This window comes from Sphaeramia orbicularis, chromosome 3, assembly GCF_902148855.1.
Source record: "Sphaeramia orbicularis chromosome 3, fSphaOr1.1, whole genome shotgun sequence".
NCBI lineage: Eukaryota > Metazoa > Chordata > Actinopteri > Kurtiformes > Apogonidae > Sphaeramia > Sphaeramia orbicularis.
The window spans coordinates 23189885-23209998 of record NC_043959.1 but is presented as its reverse complement, the minus strand read 5'-3'; the positions used below and the strand labels follow the sequence as shown (position 1 = coordinate 23209998).

At 35.8% G+C, this 20114-nt stretch overlaps 1 protein-coding gene across 1 annotated transcript in view; it reads left to right on the top strand.

The window, feature by feature from the left end:
• The window catches only part of slc6a5 (solute carrier family 6 member 5), a 51504-nt gene extending 33022 nt beyond the window's left edge, over positions 1–18482 (top strand). Inside the window, exons 13-15 of the mRNA XM_030126734.1 lie at positions 6779–6879; positions 16651–16818; positions 18327–18482. Of these exons, the coding sequence (XP_029982594.1) occupies positions 6779–6879; positions 16651–16818; positions 18327–18482 (425 nt within the window). The remainder of the gene's footprint in view (positions 1–6778; positions 6880–16650; positions 16819–18326) is intronic.
• The last annotated feature ends 1632 nt before the right edge of the window (positions 18483–20114 follow it).

Genomic DNA, 20114 nt, shown 5'->3' with positions numbered 1-20114 from the left:
CCTTATTTTCCTTTTATTGTATTATTTATGAGTATCTTTTATTGAATACTGTAACCCTCAACTTGCCTTGCTGTACTGTTTGTTGTATTTTATGTTCTTGAACATGTGAAAAAGAAATTTAAAAAAAAAGAAAAAAAGAAAGAAATTAACCCTTTCATGCACGATGTCCACATTTGCGGACACATAGTTGAAGTTCACTTTCCAAAGGATTATAAAGGTAATATTCTCCAAACCACATGGGGGCAGTGTCTATAGACCCTAAGAAATACAGTGAAAAGAAGTGTCAACCTTTGTTTTATAATTTGGACTGCTCTGTGATTTCATAAAGTTAACCTCCTAAGACCCAGCTATGTATTTTGAATTTCACAACTTTATAAGAAAAAAAAACCCAACTGTTCACCTTCAAGGACATTCCATAAAAATTGTTAAAAATGCATCTGAAAAAACAGTTGCATCATGATGTTTCCAATCCAATGTAGGCCACTATTTGATTTAAAAAAAAAAGAAGCTAAAAATGGTACTTTCCTGCGTCTAAGGAGCTCAAAAAACTTATTAAATAAAACCATATTTAAAAAAAAAAAAAAAAAATGCATTTAAACTTTAGCCTAATTTTGAGTAATAAAATCAATCCCAAAAAAAATCTTGTTACTTTTTTCAGAATTCATACATGAAAGGGTTACCTCTAAAAACAATATACATTATCTGACACTTCTAAATCTAAGGTTTGTTTTTTTTTGTCTTGGTAAGAACAAAATAATTTGCAGTTTATAATGAGACATGAGAGTCAAACTGTGGCTTTAAAGCAGCAAGTGGTAATATTTACTACGATAGAATATTATAGGCTGATTTCTGTATAAAGTTAACGATAAAGGTGTAAAAGCACTGAGGGGTAGGATTAAATAAGTTTATACTTCTTCCTACTCCTTTTCGACCATGCAAAATTCAGACTTGTATGTGCTTGAAAGATAGATTCTGTCCATTTAAATGTTATTTTGTTTATGTCTTAATTTGCTTTGTTTTGTTTTATTTTCTTTGCATGTTTGAAATAATTAATAAATAAATAAATAAATAAATAAATAAAAATATTCACAAAATTTGTTTGTGAAGTTGTTTCAAAGACGTCATTGCATCGTGTGCAGATAGAGGTATTTACTGAAGTTAGAAATATTAGATGTAGGGCTGTCAAAATGAATGTGTCAATGCAGATTAATCCATCATCATAATTAATCTGATTCAAAATTTAAACGCATTTGGGTCAGTTTGTCCTAGTAGAGTTACTGTCACGCATTTGCAAATGGGCAGTTGATCCGGTAGTGACAGGCAGCAGAACCAACTCAAAAAGATGAAAGACACTAAACAGCACGTTGGTCCTCTGGATGGAAATATGAGGACAAAAAAAAAAAACCAAGATGGAACAATTGTTTCAAGTTTTGTTGAAACTGTTGAAGGTGTTTTTTTTTTTTTTTTTTTTTTTTTAACTTTACTGCCGTTATCAACAAAAGACAGGTAATTAACAGTGCATAACAAGATTGTCTTGAGAGTAGCTTTCACCTTACATAAATGTATGTATGAGATTTCATCATACAATAAGAGGAAAAAGCCCCCCCCCCCCAAAAAAAATGCAGCCTTTCATGTATACATCTTCCTTTTGTATAAATGTACATTCCTCGGGATTACAGTTTAAAGATAAATGTATAAATGTACCTTCCTATCATACATACTCCTACCTTGTTCACATTTAGACATACATATTACAGTTATGATGAAACCTATATGTACGTATTCCATCATATATCTATCTACCTTGGATTACATCAGTGGTTCTCAATCTTTTTCTGTCGGGCCCCCCTTTGGAGGACAAAAAAATCTCCAGGCCCCCCTCAACCCCAACAACATTGTAACAGTGGTGCAATTATAACTTTTATCGAAAGAAACTTCAATACTGTAACAGCACCTTTTGCTTTTCCTTCAACTATTTGTTGCGCAAGTTAAAAGTAACTTCGATTTTTGTGTGAACAATACAAATAAACTCAACAAGACTGCTCCCTGAGACAATATTTTTCCAAATAAAAATAGGAAATGAGCAATTATCTTACAACTATGACAGTAAAGTTCCTTTTTTTTTAGAAGAACAAACACATTTTGGGTAACAAAGATGAACATTTTAACAATATCAACAATATCAAATATATGGGCTGCAATGAGCCCATTTACATTGCACATCTCAGAACATTACCCCTTTCATGCATGAATTATGAGAACCTTAGTCAAGAATTTTTTCTGGAGTGTTTTTATTCCTCTTTAGGCATGAAAAAAAAAAACAATGCAATTAAAAAAAGTTTTTTAACCTATTTTTCATGGAGTTAAAAAATGTCCACTCAGCTGGACATTTTTTAACTCCATGAAAATGTAAATATTTGTTGTAAAATACAGTTCTTCATCTTTTTGTGGTCATCAGATATGACCATATTTGGATGTTCAGAGGCCCCGTAGTTACCATGGAAACACCGTCATCTTCTCCAACATTGATTCACCAGTAAAACCCATGGAACTGGATCAATGACAGTGGATGGAGACACTTGATTAATGATAAATTTGCTAAAAAAGTCACTTTTTTTTTTTTTTTCTGTTTTCGCTGTTTCTGATTTAATAACTTTTGAATTTACTCTGAGTTTTAATGAACATCAACATGATCAGCAGATTAAATATAGGAAAATACCTACTTTACACTGAAAAAAATTCTAAATACAGAGGATAATATAATGATAAATGGTGATAAATTCTTAAGAAAGGTTAAATAGAGAGGAAACAATCATTTGGGAACTGCCATTAAAAAAAAGCGATGGGTCTTTATGGGTTAAATATTAATAACATTTTATTTCCTTGCCTTTATATTCACTCTTACAGATATTATTCAGGTACTGTTACAGAAGTTCAGGTTAAATTACATTGTGGAATAGCTGTCCACTGTAGTTACCACTATACATGAAAGGGTTAAAGTGCAAACTGTACAAACTGTGCAAAAACACAAACATTGCACATTTTTCTTTTCCAGTCAAATCCTTGTCCATTGTCCAAACCTAAACTCTATGTCTAGTCTAGTGACAGATCGCCATGGCAGTAGATTTGTTTGTTTTATGTCCCTAATAGGCCATAAGGTGAACCATGAAAAGTGGCTAGAAAATGATTTTCGTTCCCATGTCTGGGCACTACAGGGTGGGGAAGCAAAATTTACAATATTTTAAGGCAGGGATTGAAAGACAGTGTATGACCAATTAGTTTATTGAAAGTCATGAGAATTTAAATCTTCAAATCATATTTTATTGCATTTCTAACGCTCTTGTTGTCTACCTCAAGTTCAATTGCCATTTTTCTCATGGATTTGATTGGATCCTTTAGGATTTTGGATTTCAGAGCTTTAATAAAAGCATTGGTACGTTTTTTGTTGCTTCCTCCACTTCCAGACTTTCTCGTAATAGTTTTGCTCATAGTCATTCTCTTCTTTCCATTATAAACAGTCTTTATGGACACTCCAACTATTTTTGAAATCTCCTTTGGTGTGACGAGTGCATTCAACAAATCACACACTCTAACGTTTGCTTTCCTGATTACTCATATGGGCAAAAGTTTCTGAAAAGGTATGGATAATAGTGTTAGGTATGATTATGACATCAATATATGTTTGGTTTCATAACAATTGACGTAGTGCCTGCTGAGAAAAAACAACTAAATGTTCATTGTAAATTTTGCTTCCCCACCCTGTACTTTTTAAACGCATTTTTGTTTAGACTATACTCTCATGGACTTTGGGTTAAAAGTTCTCCGCAATACATCCTGCAGTTTTTTTGTCACAAGCCATAAATCTATATGAATATAAAATTAATAAAATGAAAATTCTGCGATGCTAGGTTCACTTGTTTTATTTATCAATATAAAACGAGTCCAGGGTGCTCCAACGCTAAAACAGTAGTTCCACCTGCTACATGTTGTAACCTGAAAAAAACAACAATAAAATGCCCAGAAGTGATCCCATGACCCCCCCGGCAAGCCTCCGCGCCCCACAGTTTGAGAAGCACTGGATTACATCAATGGGAAGAGAAAGAGAAAGACAGAAAAAAAAACTGAGATAATCAACAACTGAAGCCCATTTCCTTTTAAAGGTTGGAAGTTTTAGTTGTAACTGGGCTGTTAAGCACTCCATCATGTACACGTTTGACTTTTTGTAACAACTGAACAGTCATGGGGGGGTTCAGCCTGTTGAAGGTGTTTCATAAAGATGTTAAGTGCATATATAGTCCCTTCTTTTTTGAGTCTGTTTATACATGCAAAATGAAACACGATTAATATAGATTGAATGATATTTAATCGGGATTAATCGAAATTAATCCACAGCAACCCTGTGATTAATCTGATTAAACCTTTTAATTGTGTTACTTTCCCCATCCAGGCTGTCAGAGTCCCGGCCAAATACCCTGTACATTAAAATAAAATAAAATAAACACTATGTCGGGTTAAGAAATGCCAAACTTGCACGTATATTTGTCATCATTTTAAAACAATGCATGCATTTCCATAGATTCTCCACCAGAGGGCATTAGTGAGATTATTTTACATTTCCATTCAAGTTCAAAGTACTTTCATTGTTACAGACATGGTATAAAAATGGGAATAAGACTGATATGACGCCCATCATACATGTAATTGTATAATTTAATTTAAAGTTAATGCTTTTTGAACTTTGACTGGATAATCATTGTCATTTTTACCTGTCGTCAGATCTATCAGTTAATTCTTATATGATAGAATAACACTTAGTGACACTTTAATCACTATTCAAAACCAAATTACACTTAATTATACTGAATATACATTAAATTACAAAATTATAATGATCTCACGACATGAAATATCCAAACCATCCACAGCTGATAGTTTAATGTAATGTTAACACACACAGATAAATAGTCTCAGGCACAAATATGAAACGTTTACTTTTGAACATTTGCACCTCTTATGTCATATTTATAATAAGTTATGTTATCTTAGTTAATGCCAATGTGATTTGAATAACATGTCTCAAAGAATGTGAAACTATACATAATATGCTTAATACTTTGTTGATGATAATAATAATAATAATAATAATAATAATAATAATAATAATCCTTGAAAAGAATTCAATTTTTTTGCGTCCTAACTTTTGTGTTAAAACTGTACAGTCATCTCACAACACTTAAATAGACAATAAATTGACCAAATGTGATGTAGAAGAGCATTATTCTTCTACTCTATTGCACCTTAGAGACAATTATTTCAATTATTGACACAGCAGAAATTGTTCTTGAATTGGAATTGTTTCATTTTACTATTAATAAGTTTACTTTAGAGCTGTTTTGTTTTGTTTTTGTTTTGTTTTGTTTGAACGCTGCATTAAAAGCACATGAGTAGTGTTTGATACATATTATTTATTGGATATTTTGTTGAATCCATTTTTATCTTGGTTGTTTTTCAAGGTTGAAATGGACACAAATATTTATTTCTCATCCTCTTTTCTTCAGATACGACAACAAAATACAAAAAAATATGTGCACATCCTTAACCCTATAACGCCAAACGTATCATATTTGATACATGAGTTTTGAAGCCCTCTACATCTACATGTGAGTATGACATTTAAAAAAAAACCAAAAAAAAACCCTGATTTATACAATTAGATACGTGCAATACAGTGATAATCCACTAGGGGGAGGAATTCATTCAACAGAGGCCTTTCCAGTGACACTACAAGACTGTCATTAATGAGGAAGGAGGAAGAACTTTGGCAATTTTGAAAAGGAATTACCAATTTGTTAGACATGTTTGTGTTATATTGTGCTTTTTGTTTGTTCAAAAATAATAATATTTGAGTATTTAGACCCGATGTATCAAATATGATACAAAATTGAAACTCATACATGGAAATTGATGTTTGAAATTTTTTTCAGGGGGGGTGGGGGTTGTTCAGAAGGACCAATAAAGGCTCCGGTTTCAAAGAACTGGAGTATTTTCTGTCAGTGATGTAATGGTTCAGGCTTTACAGGGTTAAAAGACAGAGTGAGATATAAAGGAAACTTTCTGAAACTAAAGGTGAATACTGTTCATGTGAGGTGTCATTAATTAATTTTTTTCCTTTTGGTTCTTCAGTTATAAGCTTTGGAACTTGATATGGTAAACTGGCGAAAATGAACACAAATTCGTTGGGAGGACCAGGTTAAATAAGTGGATTTAGTGGACTCGAATGCTGGATTGAAACACTTCCTTCCTATTCTCTGCTGTGCACAACCTGTCGTTCTTCCTGCGACCACTAGGTGTCTCTGTTGTCGTATCATTGCGGCTCAGTGGTCGAGCTCAGGTGGGATTTTTGTGCCAGAGAAGAGGCTGTTTCCAAGGAGCAGAGCCAACTGCTCAGCTCCAGTTTGTCAGAGCATCAGCACAGGTGACATATTGAAATGACTGTGAGACTCTGCCTCTTCATGTCACTCACTGTTATCCGTCAATAAAGGTGGAGGAATGAAGCCATCTGCTCCCTCGCTTCCTTCTTTTTTTTTTTTTTTTTTTTTTTTGGAACCAAGACAGAAACTCATGCTCCATCTCTCTAACACATACACATATATATAAGGATGGATTGAATTTTCTGATCGTTGTATTAAGAAACCTTATTAAAACCAGGTCACTCTGCACTTCCTCTTCCATTCCTTTTCCTTTACTTTATTTCTCTTTTCTTTCCAATCCCCCACAGGTCTGCAGAGGTTTTGCGAGGACATTGAAATGATGATTGGTTTCCAGCCGAACCGCTTCTGGAGACTGTGCTGGGCCTTTGTGACTCCGACCATTCTGACAGTATGTTTGTTTTTGTTCATTTCATCCAACACACACACACACACACACATACAGAAACACTATTTAAAAGGCTTCCATTTCCACCGTTGCTTTTCAACTTTATTGATTTGCCATTGGAAAGGAACAGAGGAGAAATTGCTCCTGTTACGCCGAAATCGAAAATTATTTCTTCCTTCTATTTTCTGTCATGTTGCGAGTTGTTTGTGTTTCTTCTTGAATCCTGACTGCACGCTGTGACGTCACGTACACACAAGTGAAGGGATAAAATGTTTTTTGCAGAGAACATTTGCTGCAAAGTAGCCACTTACACGTGTCATACTGTTGTAAATTCCAATGCACAGTGCCAGTGCTTGGACACAGGCCAGCATTAATGTTAGTAATTATAATGAAAAACCACTGGAGCTCCGATGACAAATGGAGCAGCAGTCGGCCGCCTGGTCATCCTGCTGCTCTCCAGGGAGATGAGATTTCCTCGGGGAGCTCATTGAGGCAGAAGCCCAGGCTAATCTATTCCTGCTGACCCCCCCCCCCACCCCCACCACCACCTCCCCACCACCATCTCCCACCTCCTCCATCCCTTGTTTTCCTTTTGTTTGTCTTTTCTCCCTCTCTCTTTCATTACTTTCAACCATGTGTGATGACAAACAGATGGAGGAAACAGGTGGATCCGTCACATGTTTCGTACATACGCCTCGTGACGTAAACCACCGCGTTCATTCGTCTTTTTCTTGCTCGTATCGGACACATTCACACCTTGAGTTCAACGGAGTTAATTAAGGACATGTCGCTGTACGGTCCTCAGTCAGAAAATCACTACGCAGTTAAAGCAAAGCAAATGGGACCCCACGGGGACTGAAAAAAAACAATGACCGTCATTATTTTTAGTGTTTTATGAGGCCAAGCGTTCACACTGTGAAAAAAACCCTTCCTGAAACTGTAACCAGTATTATTATTATTATTTTTCAGAATCACACTTTTTGTGGGCTACATTACTATTACTATTATTTTTTAATTTTTTTTACCCCGCCCCCTGAAGTGGAGGCAAGGCGTTTTGTTTTTGGTTCGGTATGTTTGTTTGTTAACATTCTAGCAGCAAAACTATTGGTTGAATTCATACCAAATTGGGTTTATAGATTGCCAGTGACCCAGAGTAGATGTGGTTACATTTTGGGAACAATAAGTCAAAGTTCAAATTTTTTAGGAATTTTTAAATTTTTTTTCCCCATTTACTTATAATTTGCGAAATTTCAAATGTCTGTAGCAGCAAAACTATTGGTTGATATCATACAAAATTTGGTTTATAGATTGCCACTCAGAATAGGTGTTGTTACATTTTGAAAAATAGATTAAAGTTAAAATTTTTTATGAATTTCTTAAATCTTTTTTTCTTCTCCCATTTACTTATAATGGGTGAAATGTCAAATGTCTATAAGAACAGCTATTTTGTTTCAGTTTACTTCAAACTTGGCACATATATAGAGGCAGTTGATACGCTGACATCACTTCACGCATAGTCATGATGACATCAGCTGGATCGATGCCAAAATACGCTACAATACGTGCAAGGGGCGGGGTTTGTTGTGCCTGGCACCACTTGTTGTTATTGTTGTTATTATTATGATCATTACTAGTGCGTTGACCCGTGGGGAACCATGGGTTGTAGATGTGGTGGTTTTTATCCTGGGGAGAGCTGACTTTTGGAAAAAAATATTAGTCTATATTTTATAAGTACTGACATAAAAAGTTGTTTGGTAAATCATTCTTTAAAATTTAAGCAACAATTAATATATTAATACGATATCTTGGGACTGAAGTTAGTAAATGCGTCGTTCCTGTTTTTAATTTCATTTCCCATCATGCAGCGTGGTACTGCACTTCCCGTCAACCGTCCTGACCACAGCAAAGTGAGTGTAGGGGTATTATATTCCAAAATTACTAATATCTCCCAAAATTTCGGTCCTATCAACTTGCCGTTTTCACAAGTCCCTTCCTTGATTAAAAATACATAAGTATGACAAACTGCAGCAACCAGCTCTGTACGGATTTAGTGTGATGCACGAGATACACACGCAAACACACTAACAGAGTCCACTTCCCTTTTATAATATAGATTATTATTATTATTATTATTATTATTATTATTATTATTATTATTATTACTATAGAATATCTAGCCTACAGCAAGGTGCAGTTCTTGTAATACTCCATACTTTACTGTTTATATTTTTTCTGTTTTATATTTTCTATATTTATTATCACTGTTTGTATTGAGTACTACTTAATACTTATCTTATCGTATCTTATCTTATCTGAATCTTATTTCTCATTTCAAGTCACAAATCCCTGCCCATATATCCTAAATGTCAGAAAACGCTATGTTTTAATGAAACCCCAATTCCAGAACAGTTGGGACACTGTAAAATATAAATATAAGCAGACGGCCATGATTTCCTCCACATGTTGTAGATACAGTTTCTCATCCATCTTTACTTCTGACAGACTCTGATTCTCTGATGTTCTTCAGTCATGTCACTAACCTGTTGGTATTTCATCTGTTTAGTTGTAGAATGTTCCTCCACCTGTTTTGTCTTAGTTCCACTTACTTTTCCAGCCTTTTTTGTGCAATATCAACTCTCTGGGGACGTCTCATTCCCATCAACTTCAAAATTACAATATTTGTTGTGTTAACATGCCATGTTTTCTCAGTGAAAACGTTTATTATGATTACATTTTTTGTGTTGGCATATTATCATATGTCGTGAATGTTTTCATATCACTTAATCCATTATATTTCAAATAGCTCAGGCTTATAAATAGCATTTTTGTTCTTCTAATTTCCTACAACATAAAGCAGTGCTTCCCAACCTTTTATGGCTCGTGACTTCATTTTAACATCAAAAATTTCTAGCGACCCCAGATATTCAAAACAGACATTTTTTTGCTAAAATTAATTTGTTATTGATCATGTAATAGTTTGCTATACTATGTTGCAAATAAACATTCATTTTAGAAAACATTTAGGCTGTATATTGTATATAATTCACCTTTTGGTGTCTGCTTCTCAGTTTTTCTTAGATGTCTTAGTGTCGTTAGGCGGGTGAAGAAATATTTGCATTCTCTGTTCGATCCGGTTTCCTGACTGCAACTGTGTCGAAGCATAGTAACGCACACGATCAGGTCAATCAAGATATGCCCTCTCAGTTATTATATCCTGAATTTTATTTGAACTTGATTTTTATAGGAAACGTGTGTGGTGTTTTAATTATAATGAAATATATATTGAATTACAGGTGACCCTATTTGAATTCCAGGAGTGAGAACAAACAACCTTGTGTGTTTTTAATGCGCAGTACAGACACTTTCATACAAACATTTCCCAACATAGGCCAGGAGTTTATTTTCACCATTAAAAGGGGAAAAAATTAAATTAATTAATAGATAATAATAACAATAATAATAACAACAACAACAACAACAACAACAATAATAATAATAATAATAATAATAATAATAATAATAATAATAAAGTAAATAAAGTTGCAGCAGTGCTGTGATGGCGAGATGAGGCAATGGCATCAAATGTAGGTAGATAGATAGATAGATAGATAGATAGATAGATAGATAGATAGATAGATAGATAGATAGATAGATAGATAGATAGATAGATAGATAGATAGATAGATAGATAGATAGATAGATAGATAGATAGATAGATAGATAGATAAACAAACACACACAAAGAAAGCATGTTAAAACACTGATTGCAAGCATGCATGTAAACTTCACAACAGCCCTCAACAACTGTCAAACCTTCAGTAAAACGTTGCTCAGTTGAATTCATTGGAACACTTTGATGTAAAGACCCAACCACCTCCTCAGGTTTCACACATCATTCTGATGCAGATAGCGTTTTCCCTACTGGTAAACAAGCTCCACTCTCTAGTCATGTTAGAATCATTTCTGATTCATGGAGAAAAACTCTGTTAGATTTCCAGAACTGAAAGGTGTTGTTGTCCGACATCATGGAGAGACGTTTGCCTTCAGGGCTTCTGGGTAGAAAAGCTTTAGGAAGTCAGGTGGGGCTGAATATAGAGTATAGAGGTGGAGGGGGTCATTGCAGGTGAGTGGTTTGTACACGGAGCTCTCATATAGAAGGCTGGGGTTTGTCTCCCCGGGGAAATGCAGGTTTTTACACGCTGACGTCTTCTATTCATTAGTATTTTCAGTTTTCAGTCACTGCTTGGTTCGAGTTCAGAAAATCATGGTTTGATTGAAATGAGACCCTCTTCTTTTCTACCATAAAGCCCTGAAGCTTTTCCTTCTGCTCCTTCTATATTGATTTGATTGGTAGACACGAGGCGGTGCAGATGTCAGAATGTGAACATATACTGCAGATGAATGGAGCCTGTCTGGAGGCAGCCTCTTATACACTATACTGTTGCAGATAGTGTTGACCACAGGGTGCCCACACTGTTTCAACCTGAAAACTACTTTAAAACAATCTACCTACACTAAAAACTGCTAAATATATTTGTATTTATAAATATATATTGAGTACACTTGTCTATACAAACAGACTGAAGCACACTTTCTATCCACAAGTGGTTGAAAGTACCCCCCCAACTCACACACTCACACACACTCTTACTAAATTACCCCCCCCCCCAGTCTAACAGACAATGTGATACTCACCCTACCTCAGTGTAATATCATAACCTATGCACTTTGTTTTTAATTTTATCTTGTACATATCCTATATTACCTGGATATATCCTTCATAAGTTCATTTTATCTGTAGTATAGAGTTGGCTCTTTGTATATTCTAGTATTTCTTTGTAGTTTTGTATATTGTCAGTATTTTTCAGTATAATTTAAGAGTCTGGTTTTGACCAACTCTATATATAAAGTGTCATGACATAACTTTTTGTGATCTGCCGCTATATAAATAAAATTTGATTGATTTGATTGGTTTTCCCCTGTAAGTCGCTTTGGAAAAAAGAGTCTGCCAAATGCATAAATATAACTAGAAGCACATGGAGAGCGCAGACCTCCGCCAAGGCTGATCAGTGGCTCCCCCCGTGGGCCCCCCCACGCCAAGGAGGTTATGTTTTTGCCAGGGTTTGTTTGTCTGTCTGTCTGTCTGTCTGTCTGTTTGTCTGTCCGTTAGTGTGCAACATAACTCAAAAAGTTATGGACAGATTTTGATGAAATTTTCTGGTCTGCGCCCCCTCCGTGGGCCCCCCCACCCCCGATCACCACCAAAATTTAATCATTTCTTCCTTATCCCATTTCCAACAAACCCTGAAAATTTCATCAAAATCTGTCCATAACTTTTTGAGTTATATTGCACACTAACGGACAGACAAACAGACAAACAAACAAACAAACAAACCCTGGCAAAAACATAACCTCCTTGGCGGAGGTAAACATAATTTTTGTGATGTTGTTATAGTCTTTTTGCACTTTGAGTGTTTGCTGCTAAACAAGAAACTGATTTTCATAACAGTGACAAGAATTGAACTGAATAGCTTTATTGTCATTTGACAGCACAGTACAATGTACAGTACGTCAAACGAAATGGAGTTCGATGTTAGGGTATCGGGCCGCTGCAAACCTGGTGCGTCGCCACAGACCACCTTCTTCGAAAATTACAGTGAAGAACAAAGAGGATAATGCAAGCACATACATAAGACATCATACAATATTCACACAGTACTCTTGGTCATATGGTGGAACTTTTTCAACAAGTGGTTCCAGGCACAACAAACTCCGCCCCTCGCGTGTATTGTAGCTTATTTTAGCATCGATCCAGCTGATGTCATCATGTCTATGCATGCGCTGATGTCAGCATATCAACTACTCCTATGTATGTGCCAAGTTTGAAGTAAACTGAAACAAAATTGATGTTTTTATAGACATTTTAAATTCCACCCATTATAAGTAAACGGGAGAAGAAAAAACATTTTAAAAATTCAAAAAGAATTTTAACTTTGACCTACTTTTCCCAAAATGTAATGACATCTATTCTGGGTCACTGGCAATCTATAAACCCAATTTGATGTGAATTCAGCCAATAATTTTGCTGTTAGAGACATTTGAAATTTTGCCCATTCTAAGCAAACGGGGGAATTTTTTATTTTTTTTTTAAATTCATAAAAAATTTGAACTTTGACCTATTTTTCCCAAAATATAATGACATCTATTCTGGGTCACTGGCAATCTACAGGGGTTGGACAAAATAATGGAAACACCTTAAAAAATCAACAAAATATAATTTAATATGGTGTAGGTCCGCCTTTTGCGGCAATTACAGCCTCAATTCTCCGAGGTATTGATTCATACAACTTGTGAATTGTTTCCAAAGGAATTTTAAGCCATTCTTCAGTTAGAATACCCTCCAACTCTTTTAGAGACGATGGCGGTGGAAATCGACATCTTACTTGAATCTCTAAAACTGACCATAAATGCTCAATAATGTTGAGGTCTGGGGACTGTGCCGGCCATACGAGATGCTCAACTTCATTAGAATGTTCCTCATGCCATTCTTTAACAATTCTAGCTGTATGGATTGGGGCATTATCATCTTGAGGTGAAGGTGTTTCCATTATTTTGTCCAACCCCTGTATAAACCCAATTTGGTATGAATTCAACCAATAGTTTTGCTGCTAGAGTGTTAACAATCAAACAAAGAAACCTATTGCATGCTTGCTACTTTATCCTTACTATTATTGTTATTTTTTGTCACTTAAGCTACTTTAACAAACTTGTTTGTATTGTTTATATTTTTATCTCTTTATTTTATTTTCTATTGTATTGATGCATACTATCTTGCGCTGCTGTACACACTTGAATTTCTCCCTTGGGGGATCAATAAAGTATATCTCATCTCATGTCATCTGATTTTATCTTAAACAAACAAACAAACCGAACCAAAAACAATACCCCTTGCAGGGTAATAAAGTTCTATTCTATTCTATTCTATTCTATTCTATTCTATTCTATTCTATTCATACCTTGCATAAGTGTGTGAACCCTTCTGACCCAGTACAGTTCGGTCCATTAATGGTCAGTATCTGCCTCTGATGACTTGTACTGAATGGTTCACAGTCTGGACAGAATCTGCTGGTTCCAGCCTCAAACACACTTCCACAGGATCATCAGTCATGGTGGAACTCTATTTGAACTGGAAATGACAGGTGTCCAATTAACTGTGATTTTAGTTCCTCACCTTTTCTCTTTCTCAGCTTATTCTCAGTGTCATAATTTTTATGAACAGTTCCAAAGTGCCTCTCCACATTTCCCTTCTTGGGAAAAGCAGTGATAGATTGACAGATCAGACAAATGCACTTTGAATATGACACAGAGGGAAAAAAAGTCCTCCTTCTATTCTACATGAAAGTGGGAAACTTTTGGTTTCTTACTTGGTCCAGCTCTGTCACTCATTTTTATAGGCCTTCTGTTGTAGATATAAATTGAAAAGTTAACCCTTAGGTTCACCAATTTTTTTTTTTTTGTTTTTTTTTTAACCCTTTCATGCATGAATTATGAGAACCTTAGTCAATATTTTTTTCTTGAGTGTTTTTATTCCTCTTTAGGCATAAAAAAAAAAAAAATGCAATTGAAATTTTTTTTTTTTTTTTTATGAACCTATTTTTCATGGAGTTACAAAATTGTCCACTCAGCTGGACACCATGCATTTAATTTTTGAAGCAAAGAAACATGTATTTAAACTCAGAAAGTGATATACTGTGTGAAAACTATGAAATAAAAACATTTTTAGTGCTACTAATCTTTTTTTTTTGTCATATATTAACATACTCTAATACTAGGTATTACTCACTTTGTGGAGATAATATGCAAAAAACTCCAAAACTTTTTGCTTAAAAAATAAACTGTTAATTACAGTCTAATAACAATCAGCACTTGATTTAGACTCGATCATTTTACTGCAGATCAGGTTTATCAATAACAGCAAAGTTACAGTAATGGTATGAATTACAGTGTATGGATGATGCACAAGTGTCCACTGTGTTGGCTGATATGGAACTAAAACAACAAAACCCATGAAAATACAAGAGAACAGCTGTAAAAAAAAAAAAAAAACAAAACTGTCCACTGGAGTGACCACTATGCATGAAAGGATTAATATTAAATTTTGATATCAAGATTTCAAAAGGCTGTATCTGGGAAGTGATAGGAGAATGAAGTCATATTGTTAATGAGAAAAATACAGAGTTTATGGTGGGAGCAAATTGACTCATGTAATTTGCATATTGTGACGTTACACACCGGCAGCCATATTGGATTGTGTAATTTTTAGTAAAATTGAGCTTTGAACATGTTTACATGGAAGTTTTCATGGTGTTTTTTTTTTTTTTTTTTTACCATCTTATCCTTAAAATACATTAAAAACTCAGCTCAACTTACCACCATCAGAAGTGTTGCCTTTTTAAGAAATATATTTCATTATTTTTTATTTTTTAGTGGATCGACAGGTTTATTTATTTATTTATTTATTTATTTATTTATTTCATTATTAATCTTACACAAGAAAACCAGATCCACATCCACTGTATATGCTACACACTACAGGAAAGGGAAAAACCACAAATATGTGTAAATACAATTTTCTTCCATAAAATACGACTCATAAAATCCAAATCAGTGGCAGAAATGACCTGTTTTCATCAGCCTTTGTGTTTTGCATTGGTTGTTCCATAGGCAGAATGTGCTATTTTATGCAATTCAAGTGCAAAATCCTTGTGGTTGAAAGGCTTTCTAACATGTAAATAATATTGTGGAAGTATCTATTTTATGTTTTTGTTTAGTATTTTTGGACCATAAATGAAAAAAGAAACTGAAAACTAGTAGTAATGAGATAAAAATTAAATAGAACACCATATGGTAATGACATCCCAATTTTCCTTTGCAGGCCTTTAGGGAATATGACAAGAAAAATAGTTTTGTGTGTGGAATTGTATGTTAAATGGATCTTAAATGTAAGTAATTTATCACTATCATTATGATGATGATCTTTCAGTTACTCTGATGCCCCTCCTACCCTTTGCTCTCTGCATAATGTGTGTGATGGATATGATGGAAATGAAATCCATCCTCAACATCAAGATCACAAAATAAAAAACAAAATAAACACAGTGTTACTTTTCAGGATTAGCAGTGCAATTTACTGTCTTTGATTAACAGTAACAGACTCCAAGTACACCTGCTATATGTGTCCGGGCCAGGACACTCTTGAAAAAGATATTTTTAATCTCAATAAAATAAAATAAATAAATAAATAAATAAATAAATAATGTTCCTACATGTATCTGGTTATTCCCCAGCTTCACATGAGTCGTGTGGTCCTCTGTGTCTTTTATTTATTTATTGTTGATTTTATTACTTTTTAACTATTTGATTTTATTGTTTTATTTAGACCATTACTTATTTATTGTTTTTTGTATGTCTTTTAATTGTTTTATTGTTTGTATGATGTGCAGCACTTTGGAAACGTTCTTTAAATGTGCTATATTAATAAAGTGGATTGGAATTGGATTGTATATACTCTGTTCTATTATTCGATTTTATCACATTGAATGCTTTAAATGCTATTGATATTTTTGCACAAACATCAGCATCTTTTTCATGATGGCTAGTAATTCTACTTAAACATTATATAATTGCAAGATAAAGAGTCTTCGTCTTCTTTTGTGCATGCATAACAATAAAAAGCTGAAAATGTAACAGTGTCTCCCATCCCGGTGTTTGCAGGGCATTCTGGGGCTGAGTCTGTACCAGTGGAAGGTGATGACATATGAGGACTACACCTACCCCACCTGGTCCATGGTCCTGGGCTGGCTCATGGTCATCTGCTCCGTCATCTGGATCCCCATCATGTTCGTCATTAAGATGCACCTCGCCCCTGGCACCATCATTGAGGTATAATCATAACAGAGTGGGAAATGCACACACATACCGTCCACACAGACGGAATCTGCTGAATCAATGGCCTCATACTGGCCTCATTAGTGCAGGGAGGCGGGCGGGCGGCGAAGCGCTCATTTGGACACGAAGCTGAGAGTCCAGAAGCTCATTTTTACATACTCCGAGTAACGGATAGGGATGATTAGAGCTGAACATTTTTGTGTCTTCAGCAGCTCTGACATCTTTATCTTCACTGTGATCACATTTACTCCAATATCTAAACAGCACACCCACTTTAACCCATAAAGACCCACTTCTCAAATGAATTTTCTCTACGTCTAACCTTTCTTAAATGATTTATCACCATTTATTATCATATTATCCTCTGTATTTTGCATTTCATCAACATAAATCTGATATTTTCCTGTATTTAATTGAAAATGTTTATAAAAGCTCAGATTAAAGTTGAGGTTTATTATATCAAAAACAAAGAAAACTTAAGAAAAAGTCACTTTTTTGATAAAATCTATCATTAGCTGAACGTAAATCAAGCATTTCCATCTACTTTCATTTATTAAACACTAAGGGTTTTATTGGTGAATCAATGTTCGAAAACAGGGGTTCCCAAAGTGGGGTTCGCGTACCTCCAGGGGTACTTGGAAAAAGCCCAGGGCAGCTGTGGTTAAAAAAGTAGATCACCACCATCACAATGTGAGAGTAAATGAACAATGGATCAATAATGTGAAGTGCTTTGGGTGCCTTGAAAAGGTTGCTTTGTTGTGGTTGAATGCTAAAATTAGGAAAAATGTATTTTTTGATTGTTGTACTAATTTAGTGATAAAGGTGTAAAAGCACTTGAGGGGTAGGATTAAATAAGTTTATTCTTCTTCCTACTCCTTTTCAACCATGCAAAATTCAGACTTGCACGTACTTGAAGATAAATTCTGTTCATTTAAATGTTATTTTGTTTTTGTCTTAATTTGCTTCGTTTTGTTTTATTTTGTTTCTTTGCATGTCCTAAAGAAAGAAAGAAAGAAAGAAAAAGTGCTATAGAAATCTAATGCATTATTATTATTATTATTATTATTGTTATTATTATTATGAGCGGCATTGTACCCGTGGTGCCATTGTACGACAGCATGAGAGGCTAAAATCGCCTAGCGTACCTCACAACATTTGAATTTGGACATAAAGTTGTGCCTAGTAGATAGTCGGGTAATGTTTCTATTCATTTGGTGAGTTTGGCGGCGATCGGGCCTGTGAAGGCTGCGGAAAATCCATACAAACGCCCTCCTGTGCTGCAACATCGATCGATCTGACACAAAACGTGCATTATATAGTAGGATTATTATTATCAGAAAATGTAGGTCCCAAGGTTGAGAAGCACTGTTCCTACATATGACCTCTACTCATACTTCCTTATCTCTGCCACCCCCCCCCTTCTCTTCCTCTTACTTCTCCACCTCCTTCTCCTCCTCTTACCCCTTCTCCTCCTCCTCTTCCTCTTACTCCTCCTCCTGCAGCGTCTGAAGCTGGTCTGCTCCCCTCAGCCTGACTGGGGTCCTTTCCTGATGAAGCACCGTGGAGAACGCTACAAGAACATGATCGACCCTCTTGGAACCAACTCCCTGGGCCTCAAACTGCCCCCCAAGGACTTCCAGCTCGGCTCCTACCAGTAGCGCCTCCTCCTCATCGTGCAGTACAGCACCCCCACCTGCAGGGGGCGCCAGGAGGACGGGTCGGTGCTTCCTCCAGACCTCCTCCACCTCGTATCTGTGTTCTCCTCACTCTGTTCTTGTCCCTCTGTGCTTCTTGTCCTCCTCCTCCTCTTCGTGTTGTGGATGTGGGACCTCTCTCCTCCTCCTCTTCTTCTTCTTCCTCTTCCTCCCCACATCCTCTGTTGTTTCAGGGAGGAGTGGCTGCCCAGTTGGAGTCAACTCCTCCGCCGCCGCTGCTTTGTACTCGGGCTATCATTGCCTCCCACACATGACCACTGATTACTTCAGAACCCTTTCCCAGGGATCTTATTCCAAGAGAAAAAACGTGTCATCAAATGACACAGCTCAGACTGCACTTGCAATATTAAACTCACCATAGCTGCTCCCTATGGAGTCGTATGTGTGTGTGTGTGTGTGTGTGTGTGTGTGTGCGTGTGTGTATTTTGCGTGTGTGTGTCATCGTTTTGTGTGTAGAGATAATGAATCATCTTGGTGCAAGCAGACACAGGAAAACAAAAAGAAAATTGAGCGACAACGGTTCAACGAGCTCGGCGGGGATCGGTGTTTTGTTCCATCTGTGTACAAAATTCCATTGGCAGAACAAATAATATCAAAACGGAAAAAAAAACAAAAAAAAACAAAGCAGTGCACACTTTTACCACATTTTGTTCAGTATATATGTATATTCACTGTAGCTGCTGCTCCGCCGCTCTTGCTTTTATCAAAAATAAATTACAAGATCTGCAATTTGTGCCTCCTACGTCCCGGTAGAGTAGCGAATGCGTCCTGAATTACCACTTCTAGTAAATACACTTCAGCATTGAATGAGCTTGAGTCTATTTTATCTCTAACCCTGAGAGACCATTTGCGATACCCCTTCTCTCTTTCTCTTGAAGTCTTCTTCCTGCTCTCCTTTATTGTATTATCCTAGAATGTAAAGATCCTGACGTATTAAACTGCTAGAGTAGTTTCTCCTTCCTTTAAGTAGATGATAATGTGGCCATTTAACCATTTTAAAATCTTCAAAACGGACCTGATCGTCACTCTGTGCATATATTTTAGATGTGTATTTATTGCTGTAGAATATGTGTTGTGAACTTGTTAAGCCATCGGTGAAAACATCTTTACTGCATCACATTGGTAGGTTAAAAGTACAATATATATGAAATGCATATAAAGTTAAATATATAGAGGAGAGCGGTACCACGACACTGAGAGTGTGTGTTTATGTCTCCTGACCATCGTGTTTGGATTTTCTTGCTAGCTGTGTAATCTTGTACAAAGCGTACACTTCTTAAAAAGAAATTCAAGGTAGTAGGTGTGTGTTGTCGTTGTCGTCGCGTCCTCTCGCCACTACTTGATGATCAGACTTTAGGATAATGGCCTCTTTCTCCCTGGAAGTGTACTTTTGTCTCTCGTTGTTTGTGGTAGAGCTCCGGAGACTCTCTTTTGCCATTTTCAGACTTTCTGCCTCTTCTCACTTCTCTTCTCTTCTCTGTGTGTGTCGTGTATCCTCATGAAAAACCAGGGTCTCAGGTATAAACTCGATTCCAATCCGACTGCCGCGGTAGTCGTGGGGAATAAATGACTAAA